The 14,344-nt window shown below is 52.6% G+C and overlaps 2 protein-coding genes across 3 annotated transcripts in view; both read left to right on the forward strand.

Annotated features, from left to right (window-relative positions):
- The window catches only part of LOC109324414 (zinc finger protein 570-like), a 42,896-nt gene that overhangs the window by 1,431 nt on the left and 27,121 nt on the right, over positions 1 to 14,344 (forward strand). For both annotated transcript variants that reach the window (XM_019556410.1, XM_019556411.1), the window contains exons 3-4: positions 77 to 166; positions 5,566 to 5,571. In XM_019556410.1, the coding sequence (XP_019411955.1) occupies positions 77 to 166; positions 5,566 to 5,571 (96 nt within the window). The remainder of the gene's footprint in view (positions 1 to 76; positions 167 to 5,565; positions 5,572 to 14,344) is intronic.
- Positions 5,271 to 8,642, forward strand: LOC109324420 (zinc finger protein OZF-like). Its single transcript, XM_019556421.1, has 2 exons — positions 5,271 to 5,415; positions 6,199 to 8,642. The coding sequence occupies exons 1-2, from the start codon at positions 5,286 to 5,288 to the stop codon at positions 7,512 to 7,514; spliced, it is 1,446 nt and encodes a 481-aa protein (XP_019411966.1). The 5' UTR covers positions 5,271 to 5,285; the 3' UTR covers positions 7,515 to 8,642.

The raw sequence follows: 14,344 nt of genomic DNA on the forward strand, positions 1-14,344 counted from the left end.
TCGGTGCCTAATAAGCCAGGGATGTGTGCACATGGCAGGGAAAAGGGTTTCCCCACTTTCCTCTGTCCCGCTGCAGATTCCCCCAAAACAGAGGAGACCTGGGAGTGGTCGGCAGGTGGAAGCTCCTCAGGCTGGTGCCCCAGACAAGGCCCTTTCCCAGGAGCAGGTAAGGAGCCGCGTTTCACCCCCTCCAGCCCTAGGAGGTACCATCCATCCATCAATGGAGAAATCTCTGCCAGAACATTGTGACGGGGTCAGTGCTTCGACAGATCAGCTTTTCCTGTTCTCCCAGTGCCCTGGGAGCATTTCACACACCCTGGCGAAGACTGCCCTCACATTTCCCCCTCCTCCTCCCCTTCATATGTGGGTGCCGACACAGTACCAACGCCCCTCCAGCTTCTTTCTCACGGAGCGATGCCCCGCTGGGCTCTGCCATGGTGCCGTGGTCACCACCCTGAGTTGGGACAGAGTTGTTGGGGCTCATCTCCAGTGTTGTGCCTGTGGATATGTCTTAGAAAGAGCTGTGGGATTTCTGAGTCCTCCTTCTCCCCCCAACCCCACCCCACACACACACTGAAGCCTCTGGCTGTCTTAGTTACAGGCCAGCACAGGTGAATAGCAGGGCTTTCCCCATGCCAGCAGCACCAGGGCTAACCCGTGGATTTTCTTCCCCACCCAACAGGTGCAGGGACCCTGGATAGAGCTGATCAGCAGCCTCCTGAGGAAGCACCTGTAAACTGGGAGCTGCAGAGGACTTCCCCAGGGAGACTGGGAGAGAGGGGCTCTCTGACACCCGAGCCAGGCCAACTGCAGGAAAGGCAGGGCCGGCCTCCAAAGCAGGGGGAGAGCATGGAGGTGAGCAGGGCAGAGGACTCAGCTGGGTGTGGGGGTGCAGCTGGGGCAGAGCCCAGGAGGAGCCAGGGGCACAGAGAAGAATTTGGGGAGTGCAGAGACCTGAAGAACAGCAAGAGGAGGCTTCACCAGTGACAGGGGCTGCAAACTCCCCGCGCTGGCATTAGCAGCAGCTCGCTCCCCAGTGCAGATGGCCAGTGGTGCCAACCCTGGAAGGCCAGGTCAGAGTCCATGGACCCATGCATCTCTACCTCTAGACAAGCTGCTACAGCTGCCTCAGAGGACCGATCAAACCGAACGTGAGCTAGGCATTAACTCGGATGCCCACAGAGTTGCATCCACATCACAAGTCAGCTGAATAATGGGGAATTTTGCACCCCTTCCTGTCCTGGCTACGCTTCAAATATTTGTAGTGCAGAGTCAGTACAGGTCAGAGCCGTGGGGGCTGGAGGCAGCTGGACCAGGAGATACTCGTGGTATAATTTTTTGTGACTGCAGCTCCGGGAGGCCTTTGAGGACATGGCGCTGTACTTCACGCGGAAGGAGTGGGAGCTGCTGGGAGATGAAGACAAGGGGCTTTACCGGGACCAGATGCTGAGGAATTTCCATGCCCTCATTTCCCTGGGTAAAGCTCTGCTTCTTGCTTCTCCGTGGAGCCATGCGAGCGCTGAAGTTTATTGTTGTCTCCCTGGTTTTCAACAGTCTCATCCTCAGGACCTTTCGGCTGGTGGTTTAAATCTGCTTCCTCCCCACTGCTCTGTCAGTGATCAGGCCTCTCTCGCATTTCATAATGATATATATATCCTCCTTCATTCGGCGCAGTTGCCGGCGCTTGAGTCTTCCCCATTATTGCAACTTCCGGTGCTTCCATATTAGCAGCTTCATGGCAACACAATGTCCCTTTGCTTTCTCAGCGTGTTTGTATCACCTCCAATTCATTGTGTATAAAAATGTACTAATAACTACTCCTTGGAGAATTACTCTGATTTCCATCCTCTCATGTCTGGTGTGTCCTGTCCAAACACATTTAATAATCCTAGTGTGCCGAATTCAGTGCCAGCTAAATCCCCTTTCTTGTTCTTTGGTTATGACCCAACAGAAGTTCATGGAAGTCGTACCAGCCTCTGCTGCTACAACAGATGGATTAAGCGTTTTCTCAACTCCTTCTCTAGTGGCACGGTGGAACCCAGGTACTTCTAAGAAGGAGTCACTGGAAATGTCCATCCATACCCCTTCCTAACGTCTTCATCCCCATAGACCACAGACTCTAGCTTTGCTGCGTGTACTTTGAGACCTGTGCTCTCAGTCTCACTGCCATTCTCAAAAGTTTGCTTGTCCTGCTCCTAACGTCCTTCCTCACATCAGATGCCCATTGCAGTGCTAAAAAGAAGTGGGCTAGGTGCGGGCCCTGGTGAAAACCAGTTGTTGTTTCCAGATGATCTCTAAAACAGGCACTTGTTTGGGTTTGTGTGGCGGTTTGGGGTTTTCTACTTTTACTAGGTCAGTTTGCTGCTCTGATGCTTTCTTTTCCCTCTACTTCCCCCCGAGGACTTCCTCAGGGAAGCGCTCAAATGCATTTTCCAACTCCATAAGGACCATATAGAGCTTTTTATTATTTTCTGCAATTATCTTGTAAGTATTGGAGCGTTTTTTCCTCTCCTGTTATAAAATCAAGCTGGTTCGCACTCATTGTGGTGGTCCTCTTGACTCTGGCTGCGATACATTTTCCTTAATTTTTTTAGTGAGTAACTATCTGTTCTCTTGTCGTTGGAAACCTGGTATTTACTCCTTTTGTCTTTGCTCTCTTGTTCCTTTTCATCCCCAGTCTCATGAAACCTTCATTCCTCACAGGTTTTGCAGCCTGGTTTTCCTGACATGCCTGGGTTTTACTTAATAACTACGTCAGCAGCTAAACATGCAAACTTCTTCGCTGTATCCCAAGTCCATCTGCATCAACCTCTTTATTATAATAACAAGGCCGTTGGGTGACTTTGCTACAGAGCTCAGGCATTGTCTTACAAGCTAATATCTGCCATTTTTAAGTCTCTGTTCTGCCCCTTGGCTCTCACAAGATACCACACTTTCACGGTGTCGATATATCTATTCCTAGTCATTGTGCGGTCTATTTGTCTTGAATGCCCTCTCTTTTAGATGCGGTTCCAGGATTGTCTTTGTCTTGGAACACGCTGTAGATCATTTCCGCATTATAGGGTTTCACAGGCTGTAAAAATGTTTTTCTGCCTTCTTTAATCCATATCCATGACTCCCGTGAGCTTTGTCCTAACCCCTGCAGCATCTGGCAACTTGTGCACTCATCTCCCCTCCTTGGATGATCCTACCATTGGATGGGATGATTGCTTCAGTTGCATGTACAGTTATTAAAAAAATCATCCTTTCCTGTGCCCTGTTGATGATGAATTGCCTTTGCTCCCAGGGAAACAAAGGTTCGTTGTCAGCCATCTGTCATGGATGCTTTTCGCTGCCGAGTCCCCACTTCAAACCTTCACTGAGAATAAACTCATTTCTACCTCTTTGCCTGGAATTACTTCGATAAGATAAATATTAACCATTACACAAGTGTGTCCCGTGTCTCTTAACAATGGTACATCAAAGATAGTCCCAGCTGTATCTTTCCGCCTCTCCACCCCTGTCCCTGGTGACTCTATCAGTTTTGTACCCTTTTTATACCCGAGTGGCTGCTACTTTGTTCCTGTGACCATTCCTCTACTTACATGGGTGTCGAGGACTGTCACCTATTGAAGGCTTCTCCCAGCGGTGCCTTCTCTTTCATCCTAAATGCCCATCCTCCCTCGTCCTTCTCCACCCCAGTAGAAACCTTGAGTTCATTGGATCCATCCCTCAGATTTTGGCTGGTTATTCTTCATCCAGCACCCAGTCACAAACGCTCCTTAACCACTTCCAAAACAGGATACGGAGGTGCCACACCAGACGTAATCTGCCGCATCCAGCGAGGGGAGGCGGACCTCTGGATCTGCGATGATGACAGCTGTGGGGGAAGCGTAAGGCCCGAGGACCTGTTGCCAGGTGAGGTTTGGCTAGGGTGACCATGTGTCCCAAATTTCCGAGGCTGGTCCCGGCTGGCTGTGCAGAATTATAATGGGCGTCCCAGAAACTCAGGGGTGCAGGGTGCAGTCTAGGCGGGAGTCGGAGCAGAGTAGAGCACCTTGCAGGCGAGCAGGCAAGCACACAGCCCCACCCTCACAGACCAGTGAGAGCGTGGGGCGGGGGATGAGGCGACAGTGTCCCAGACTTTTTGGGTGATTTCCGTGTGGTCAGCCTACTTGTGGCTATCCCCTCCACGTGGCCCCTCTCTCAGAAATATCCCATACCCAGAGTGACAGGGGGACCCGGAAACTGCAGACCTGCCCTGGGCTGCCGTTCTGGGTTGCTGACCTCAAATAGCTTATGCTGTAATGCGGGGGCAGGCAAAGTCTGGCCTATGCCCGCGTCGCTCCAGTCTGTCTCCATGCAGACCCCAGGAGCTCTGGGGACCACTGCATTGCAAGCCCAGAGTATGGATGGAGCCCGGCCCAAGTGGCGATGGCAGGGCATATGGCTGGGCAGAGAGCTGCTCTGGGGCCAGGATCTTGCGGCAGTGATAGCATGGATCAGAGCTGGGGCAGAGCCATGACCCACTGCCCCAGGGGTGTGCAGGCAGTGGATTGTGGCTCTTCCCTGGCTCTGGCTTGTGTTGGCACCACCACAAGCTCCCGCCACGGAGCAGCTCCCTGCCCAGCCGCGTGCCCTGGCTGCACCACTCGGACCAGAGACCCTGTCTGTGACAGCCCCACCGCTCTTGGGGTCTTTATGGAGACTGGCCAGTGTAATGTGGGCAAGGGCTTCTGGGAAATGCGTCCAGCCACCAGCTGGATCCACTATTTTGCCCATCCATACTGCAGTGTGTCCTGGCAGGTGTTGTTCCATGGAATTCAATGATGTGGAGACAAGCAACTCTTCCCTTCTTCTCCCCCTAATTATGGCTGTTAGAGAACAATCAAGTTTGCTATCTTGATTTTTAGGCACAGATTGGTTTCCCTGGGATACCATGATCTTTATAGTTTCCAGCTTCACTGAGCAGTGTAAGAGTTCATTCCCCAGCCCAAGGTAGCCATGCCTATACCATCCTCTTCCTGGGCATGATGAGATTTGTAGTCCCTCGTGGAAATCAGCATGGTCGGCAGAAGCTCTGTGTAGCCATTATTGGATAGGAGAGCGGTTGGGGCTGGAACCCAGAGACGTGATCATGGTCTAAGGTTGCATTAAATGGCTCCACGGGGTGGGTGGGATTCACAAGCTATCATGCTGGGGGGGAGGGCAAGTGAGTACTCCCTGGTTTGCACCAGAATCTTCCCCTTCCTGTTTCATCTCTGGGGACTTGAGTGTCACAAAGCTTGCAACTCAACACCGAGTCCATGTGCAAGTTAATGTGCCAAGGCCTTTATCCTGGGGCAGATTCCTGTGACATGAAGGACACCTGGGACTTATCAGCAGAGGAAAGCTCCATGGGCTCGTTCCCTACATCAGACCTCTCCCTGGAAGCAGGTAGGAAGCAGAGCCCTGCTCCCTCCAAAAAATAAAAAAGAGCCAGAGCTCTAAGTCCTCACCTCCCAGAACATTTCTTGGAAGGATGAGGGATGAAACATTTTGGCTTTTTCTCCCAAGCATAAGCAGCATTTGTGTGCATCACAGAAGCAGCTGGTCCAATGTAAGGCAGTGCTCCACAGCCCCTGCCAAAACTGCTGACAAGCCCCAGAAATCCACCGTTACGTTGTTCACCCTTGTACTCAGGTGCTACTGTCAAGACTGCCAGAGATCAAGGGTGAGCACAGGAGAGCAGTCTCACTACCGTACCTTGGCTTCTGGAGCATGTCAGCCCAGTCAGGTAGAGGGCTCGGCATCATGTCCCCGTGGAACCACCAGTGCCGTGGGATAGCCTAGCTGTTAGGGAGCCTCATCCTTCCTTTAAGCAGATGTCTCTGGTCTCATCCGTGGCCCATTAGAGCACGAAGCCGTTCCAATACTGTCTTTACACTCATGTCCCACATATATTTCTCCTAGCAGACTCTGAGGTGGTGGGGCTGACAGCTGGGACAGAATTTGGCTCTGAAATCCACTGAATACAGAATATTAGCATGGCACACCGACCTGCCCCTCCCTCACCCCCAGCACTTGTGGTTTTGGAAGGAAGACCTTGTTTTCTTAAGGAAACACAAGTGCCAAGGTCCAGTCCTGCTCTGAAACCCATCCCAGCAGAAGGGATCCCAGCAGTGCTTGCCCTTTGGCAGCAGGGTGGAGACTAATCCAGAGTTTCTCTTCCCCCCACAGGAGGTGCCTGGCTACTGAGCAGAGCTGAAGAGCAGCCTCCTGTGGAAGGGTCTGCAAAACTCGAGCCAGCATGGACTTCCCTGGGGAGTTTGGGTGAGAAGGATGCCCTGAGACCTGAGAAGAACCAATGGAACAAGAGCCAGGGGAGACCCCAAAAGCAGAAGGAGACTATAGCAGTGAATCAGGTACCGTCTTCAGTTGGGTGTGAGAGTGGAGATTGGACACAACCCAGTAAAAGCCCTGGGTGCAGGGAAGAATTTCTGGAGCTGCGAGACCTGAAGAGCCACCAGGCGGAGTTCCGCTGGAGAGAGACGCTATATCCAAATGAAGCCAGTGGGGAGGGCCTCAGCGGGAAGCAGAAACTCACCACCGAGAAAAGGGGGAGAGCCTACCCCTGCTCTGAATGCAGGAAAACCTTTAACTGTCAGTCACTTCTGGCTTTGCACAAGTTGAGGCATGCTGGGGAAAAGCCCCACGTATGCACCAACTGTAGAAAGAGCTTCACTTGCCTCTCAACCCTGGTTGCTCACCACAAGACCCATTCTGGAGAGCTCCCCCACTGCTTCACCAAGTGTGGGGAGAGCTTTGTGTACCCCATAGACCTGGTCAAGCACCAGCACGTACAAAAGGGGAAGCGTCAGTACTGCTGCACCAAGTGCAGGAAGAGCTTCACCCTTTCTTCCAACCTGGCCCGGCACCGGCGTATCCACACAGGGGAGAAGCCATATCAGTGCTCTCTGTGTGGGAGAAGATTCACCCAATCCTGCCACCTGGCCCGGCACCAGCTCACTCATACAGGGGAGAAGCCACATCCGTGCGCTCTGTGTGGGAAGCGCTTCACCCTCTCCTCCAGCCTGACCCGGCACCAGCGCATCCACACAGGGGAGAAGCCACATCGGTGCCATGAGTGTGGGAAGAGCTTCACCCAAGCCTCCCATCTAGCTGACCACCAGCACATCCATACAGGGGAGAAGCCACATTTGTGCCCTGAATGTGGGAAGAGCTTTAGCCAATCTTCCCACCTGGCCCAGCACCAACGTATCCACACAGGAGAGAAGCCACATCGGTGCCCTGAGTGTGGGAAGAGATTTAGCCACTCCTCACACCTGGCCCAGCACGAGCTTATCCATACAGGGGAGAAGCCACATCGGTGCTCTGTGTGTGGGAAAGGCTTCACCCAGTCCTCCAGCCTGGCTCGACACCAGCGCATCCACACTGGGGAGAAGCCGCATGGGTGCCTGGAGTGTGGGAAGAGCTTCACCCAGTCCTGCCACCTGGCCCGGCATCAGCTCCTCCACACCCAGGAGCATCCATAACTAAGCAGTGCAGGAAGGGCTTGGGGATCTCTACTTGCTCTACTTGTTCAGGGCTGTATTCAGGCAATGCTGGTGCTGCAGAAAAAGCTGACCCATACTTCGGACTGTGTAGGTCATTGCAGACCCCAAAGGATCCAGATGCTGGCCCCCAAGATTTGATGGTGGGGAGGGGCTAAGAGGAAGCACCTCAGGCAGTGGCCCAGCCAGATGCTAAGAAAACGTGTGAGGAGACGATCTATGCATCAGCCGTGCAGTCTAAAAGTGGTCATCAGGTGAAGAAGTACCCTCCTAATGAGATATCCCGCCCCCCAAAGACATCCCTAACTTTCTATGAACTGGCTCCAAATGACACCCAGGGACTATCGTGGGACTTATTGCAGCTTTGTCTTCCTGCTTGTTTCCCAGGCTCCATGCATTGGTTGATTGCCCTGATTTCTCAGGAACTGTGAAAACACCTCCCCTGTTGCCCCCTCCTGCTTGCTTTTCCTCTGGGTCGCTCGTTTCCCCACTGACCTCAGGGCCTAGGTCTCCATCTCCCGGCAAAACTAGTTTAAAGCCCTCCTCACTAGGTTAGTGAGAAGTACTGCCTGCCCTGCACCCTAACCTCGACTTTCCTCCTTACCACATAACCCCTCTCTCAGGCCTGCTAATGCCTATTGGGGTCTGCAAGGAGCTACTACTACCACCCCTAGAGTTGGTTTGGATGGTTTTGCTTCTCAGCCTCTCTTGGGACTCTTCACTGCCAGGGGCCTCATTGCATTCTCTGCTTATAAAACCCCCAGAACTGAGCATTATATTCCTGCGGTTGGCCTCTATATGCTGTCTGGAGCTGTGAAATGGGAGCAGACCAGACCCAGAACCGTTTCCAGGGCAGATATCTGTGATTTCCTAGACACTTCCCTTTCCAAAGGAGTCACTGTAATCCAGGGCTTGTTGCTAACTCTCGGGAGCAGGAGTTGGTCACATTCGAGGCATCACTCCCACATATTGCTGTGCAGCAAGGATCCTGCACTTTTGAAGGAGCCTCTGGCCAGGGAGCAGTTGAGTCCCTTTTCTGGGTGCAACAGGGTAGCAGGTGTGAAGGAGGTGCAGCCTGTAGCAGGTCCTGCCTCTCCTGTGGAAGGGTGTGAAAAATATGAGCACATTCCCTGGGTGAAATTCAGCACGTTGTAATCTCCCATTGGGAATACTGAGACCTGCCTGCTGGTGCCAAAGCCATTTGGCTCCATGATTATTCTGTAGGGGCTAATAAACCATCATCGAGCACACTTTTATTCATCTTCTCTATAATTGTTCTCTCTGCTGATTTCCGTCTCCCTGGGTATAAAACTGTCCCGTTTCCCCATATTAAGGTGTTATAAGAAAATAACCTTGTGACTTCTGAAACGAGTCTCACTTGTTTGGCCAGAGGGCTGGTTTGTCTTGTTGGAAGTGGCCACCTCCATCAAAAGGCAGTGGGACTTTCTTCAATGCATTTTGAAATGGCCTGTTACTTGCTGAATGTCTAAGGGGCTGTGTAAGTTGGGGAGAAGTGTGTGTAGGCGAAGGAGCGTGTGTCAAAGGAACTGAAATCCTAACCACTCCTTTCCCAGAGGGGAGCGTGTGTGCAGATTAGTTAAGGTCGCCTGATGTGTTGTCCTTGATTTGACTTTGTGGCTAGGAGTGAAATTAGCTGATCAACGAGACCGTTCTGATCGCGGTTCAAAAGCTTAATACAGTAACATCTCCATTATCCGGCATGAGTGGGGAATGCCGGGTGCCAGGAATGTCAAAGTACCGGTTATCTAAAAACACTGGAGCCAGAGAGGAGTTTAGGGGGGGCTTGCACACAGCTTGCACGTGGCAGCAGTGCGGGGTGGTGGATGGCAGTGGTGCGGTGCCGGTTACTAGAGTCGCTGACGAGTAGAATGCCGGAAAACAGGGATTTTACTGTAGCAAAGACTGATTTGTATTGGTAAAGGCAATGCTTAGGCCACCTTGGATTCAGAACAAGTAGGTCGCTGGCCCGGCATCTCTGCTTCCCTGGGGACTTTCACTGGGTTGGTTTCTTCCCCATGGGCTTCGGGAAAAGTCCAATTTGTTGCTTAGCCCATGCCCAGTCTTTATAGATGGCCAATTAGACATGCTAATAATTGATCCCTGGTTGGTTTTATTGAAATGTTTTTGTTTCAGTGGAACTGAGCGGACCAGATTTTCATGGTCCTGGAAAGGGGGTCGAGGGACCACCTTAGCTCAAGCTTTTTATCCCTAGGTTGCCTGACCCTGGTCTCTCAATCACCTGTCAGTCTTTACTTCAGTCAATTGAAATCTATATCCCTGCGATAAGGAATCTTCCCTTCTGCTATCTCTCATCCTGACTTGCTCTTTGGCCTTGGTCAGTTATTCATTAACTGCAGCCTGCTGCTTTGTTCTTCCCCTCACCTGCAGCTGATGGCTTTCAGCTATCACCTGAGCAAATGCAGGATGGCTGTTGGACGTGCCTGTGACTGCCTCAGAGCACGGCTGAGGTCACTGAACTACAGGCTCAAGTTGGAGCCAGAAAACATAGTGGCTTTTATAGTGGCAGCCTGCATGCTCCACAGTATTTGCAAAACCAGGGGAGAGGTTTGCAGCGAGTCTCGGGCTGAGGAATTGCAGGAGGCAGCGGGACATGGGTGGGCAGTGCACGGCACCCCACACCATGAGCATGGAGACGCTGGTCGGGCAGTCCTCGTACAGGACTGCCAGGCTGCACACATTACAGATGCTGCTGATGGAGTCGGTTCCCTCTAGGCTGATGGATGTGTTCCTGATACCTACCGCTGAGTGTTTCTTTGAATAAAGATAAAATTTTCATTGCAACACAAAAGTTTCTCTCTGTCTCTTAAGCACGTTGTCTGTAGTGGCAGGGCGGAGGATGCGGTGGCAGAGGGTGTGGTGGGGCAGGCGGGGGGGTCTCCCTGCAGGCAGCTCCAGCTTCCCATGGTTATTGAAATATGAATAGCCGCCCGGTACTGGGACTGCGGCAGGGCATGGGGGCAGGGAGACGCTCACCTGTGGGGAGAAGGTGGCTGTCACTGTCAGGCTGCCAGGCGCGGTACTGGAGCCACAGCCCAGTGCGGGGGCCCCTGGCATGACTCAGTCACCAATACCCAGCCTGGCACGACACCCCTACCCTTCCCCCCCGGACCTGGGGCTGCCATGTGCTCTGAAGGGTTAATGAAAGCACTCCAGGGTGGTTATGCTAGCTGGCAAAGCAGCCTGGGGTGGCAGCCGTGCCAGGGGCCCGTGGGGTGTCCATGGAAACTAGCCCGAGCCGTGTGGGCAGGGGCTCCTGGGAAATGGGGTCTAGTCACCGGTTTGGTTTACTGAAGGCAAGGAAAGAAACATGGAGGGACACACCCCAGTCAGCCCCCCCATGATCGCCCTTTATATAGTAGTGGTTTTTCTACTGCTGCCATCGCCAACGGTGGTGATGCGTCCCCTGCCCCTCCATGCCCCTCAACCGCGCACCCCTCCGCACCCACCCGCCGTCGAGGTGCAGCACGTGGGAAGCGCACCGTTGAGGGGGGTGCCTTGCACATGTTAGCACATTAATATATTGGGACACCCTGCGTCTTTCTTACCATCGCCTTCCAGAAAACCCATGCTGGGCGGAGGCATCCTCCCCCAGCGACGCTGCATCTTGAGTGGTGTATAGGTATGGACAGACACGGTGCTTGGACAAATCTCCCACGGGCGATTTTGTAGCCCGTAGAGGCAAAGGTGGCTTTGGGAGTTTGGGGCAAAGCCCGTCTTTTTCCTTCCCCTGCAGGACTATCAGAAGCTTAGAAACAGAGGAGAACCTGGGGGGATCTTGTGGCAGCCGTAGCTTGTTTCAGACAAGTGCATTGGGCTTGACACAATCCCATCCCTCAACTCTAGCCTACATTTTGGAGTGCGGGGGGGGTGACAAGGATCACGGTACTATAGTGTTACGATGGCAGCTCTTTTGGACTCTTGTCAACCTTTTTTCCTGGGTTGAAAGTAAGTCGTGCTGAGACCAGATCCACAGCAGCCTTCTTGAGTGGTTAATAGTGTGTGGTGGGTGTTCAATAAACCTTTATTTCTCTGTGTAACTTGTCAGTGTAGTACTGGAGCGGGTGACTCCGAGTGGAAGCGCTACATCCCCTTGACCCTACCACCCTTGGTTGGGCTAACGGCTCATTTCCTTTTCTTCAAGCAGAGCAGCACTGAGGCAGTTGTGAAGGTGAGTGCAAGTTGTGGGGGCAGACAAACCCACCCGTGCATTTGTGACACTTTGCACCCTGCCTGGCATGAGACAATCGGAGTAGGATGCTGGGAAACTAATAAAAATCCTATTGCGGACGATAATTTTCTCAAGTCATGATTTTATGGCAAAGATTTAGATGACCAGTAAGTATCTGCTGAAGGTATTTTAGGACATGCAGGCTTTCTAGCCTGGATACTTGGCCTCAGAAACAAAGAGCTGGATGCAACAGCAGGATAAGCCCAAACAGCCTGACTCTTGGTAAGCAACGCCACCAAAAATCTTACAGCCCTTGCTGAAGGATATTTGAAATACTGGAAATTATACCTGTATCACTTAATCTTTCCGGGGGCCTTTCTCCACTGATTACGTCAAATACAGACGGAGCTGTTTGCATGCCAATGGGGAAATGGGCGGATAGCTCTTCTCCTCGGTTCGATTCTACTTTTTCATCCATCTCCTTTGTGGGTAGAAATTTCTTCCGTATTAATGTTGCTAGGTCTGTGGCATGTAAGTTGTGTGTTACAAAACACTTTCCCCTATTTTCTTTTTGGTGCTCTAGCTGCCATCACGATATAGAGGAGTCTTAAAACTGGCACTTGTTCGTCGGCTCAATTAGTTGCTATATCAAATGAGGATAGAGAGATATTTTTCAGGTCACACAGACACGGTAAGTAGAGAGAGTCTGTGTCTCCAGAGCTATTGACGTGAAAAGGGAGCCGAAGCGTACCAGCGTGCTAGGGCTAGGCAAAATTAACTGTGGCCCTTAGAGGAGCACTAGCTTGAGGCTTGGAGCGTAGTGCTGGGCTTCGAGGGAATGGCAAAGACAAGCAAGGGGGACATTACCAAATTAGTGCCCATTCCAATAAGATTGTATCTGTGTTGGGTTTGATCGCCAAATGAATAGCACGATGCTGGGCCCCTAACATATTAGCAAAGCTTTGAGATCCTCTTTGACTGGAAAGAGTGTCTGTTGTGTTATATGCACTGGTGACGTGTAGGGGGTGCACACGTGTGCACATGCACCCCGAGATTGGCAGTGCACACCCTGTGATCAGCTGCTGCTTGCTGCTACCCACCACTGCCAACACTGCGGGCTCCGGCAATGTCGGCCTCCGGGGGCACGCGTCACGTGTGGTTATATGTGAGGTCTGCATCCCCCTCTCCAGACTCCTGGATCTGCCCGTGCCCTAGCCCCCAATCCCCTCCCAGAGTAAAGAGAGAACCCAGGTATCTTAGCCCGGCTCTCTCTGCTGCGAGCCCCCAGCCCCATTCGCCTCCCACGGCTGAGGGGGGAACCAGGCGTCTGTCTCAGCCCTTTTCTTAGGAAGACTGATTGGAGCTCCCACGGAAAAGGTGGCTACAGAACCGGGCTTCCAGGATGCCTGCGTCTGGTCCCCAAGACAAAACGCCTGCCCTCTCTCCTGTGCCCAGTGGGAGGAGGAGGATGGGAGGGCTGTTTTCTAATGGGCTTAAGTGGTGTTGTTGGGAGCCAGGAGACCTGGTCTGTCCCCATTCTGGAAGGGGCCGGGTGGGTTAAAGCTGAGGCAGGGGACAGATGCCAGATTGCCTGTGCTGTATCCCCTAGCTCTGCACTTGTGGCGAATGATGCTGGGCCAGTAGCTTTCAACCTTTTTTCATTTGCAGGCTCCTAAAAAATTTTAAATGGAGGTGTGGACCCCCCGGGAAATTTCAAATGGAGATGCAGATTCCAGTGAATTGTAAGTGTGGGTATTCACAGACTTTTGATTGATCGGACTCATCTTTGGCAGACCCTTTAGACATAGTCTGTGGACCCCCACAGGTTGGAAACCACGGTTCTAGGCAAAGTCCTTGCCTTTCTTTCCTCCAGTCTTTTGCCTGCTTCAGCTCTTGGATTCGCTCTCACTTTGAATCCGTGCAGCATGTGTGAAGTGCCCAGCATGCCAGGGCCCCAGTTTGACCTGGGGATCTGGGCACTGCCTAGTGCAATGGGGCCCCAGTCGTGACCTGCAGGTTCTGGGTGTCAAGCGGTGTGACAAGTGCCAGCCAGCGCCCACTTCTTATGATTTACTTGCCCCTCTTCTGCTACTGACTCCCCTTTAGAAGCAGCTTTCATTCTACAGCATCAGCTGTCTCCGTTTCGGCCGCTCTACATCCCTCGGAGCCCCTCTCTTTGCTGTGTGCTTCCCCTCCACAAACTGACTGTTCTCATACTACCTGGCATTAAGATGAAGTTGGATCTGCTGCTTCCCCAGGAAGGGCATTTGGGGATCAAAAGCTGGTTGTATGGCGACCCGGACTGAGATGCAGCTGCCTCTGAGGTGTGGACTGGGGGCTGGTTATACAAAGCCAAGAAGCAGCCACCAGGGGCTGGTTATACAGGGCCCCATGCCCAGCTCCTTGGTTTGGCTTTCTGAGTGGGGGTGGGAAGTGGAGGGACAGGATTACCTGCCCCAGGTGTTGCAAATAACCCAGTTCCTGAGTGTGATGTGGACTCTGCACTGAAGTGGATGGGAGTGCTTTCCCCAGAAGCAGCTACAGCTTAACACCAGGGAACAGGCCTGGGCCCATCCTGCCCCCCGGCAGTAGCTCTCAGTAC

Source organism: Crocodylus porosus, unplaced genomic scaffold (genome assembly GCF_001723895.1).
Source record: "Crocodylus porosus isolate Cpor-Errol unplaced genomic scaffold, CroPor_comp1, whole genome shotgun sequence".
In the NCBI taxonomy this organism is placed as follows: domain Eukaryota; kingdom Metazoa; phylum Chordata; order Crocodylia; family Crocodylidae; genus Crocodylus; species Crocodylus porosus.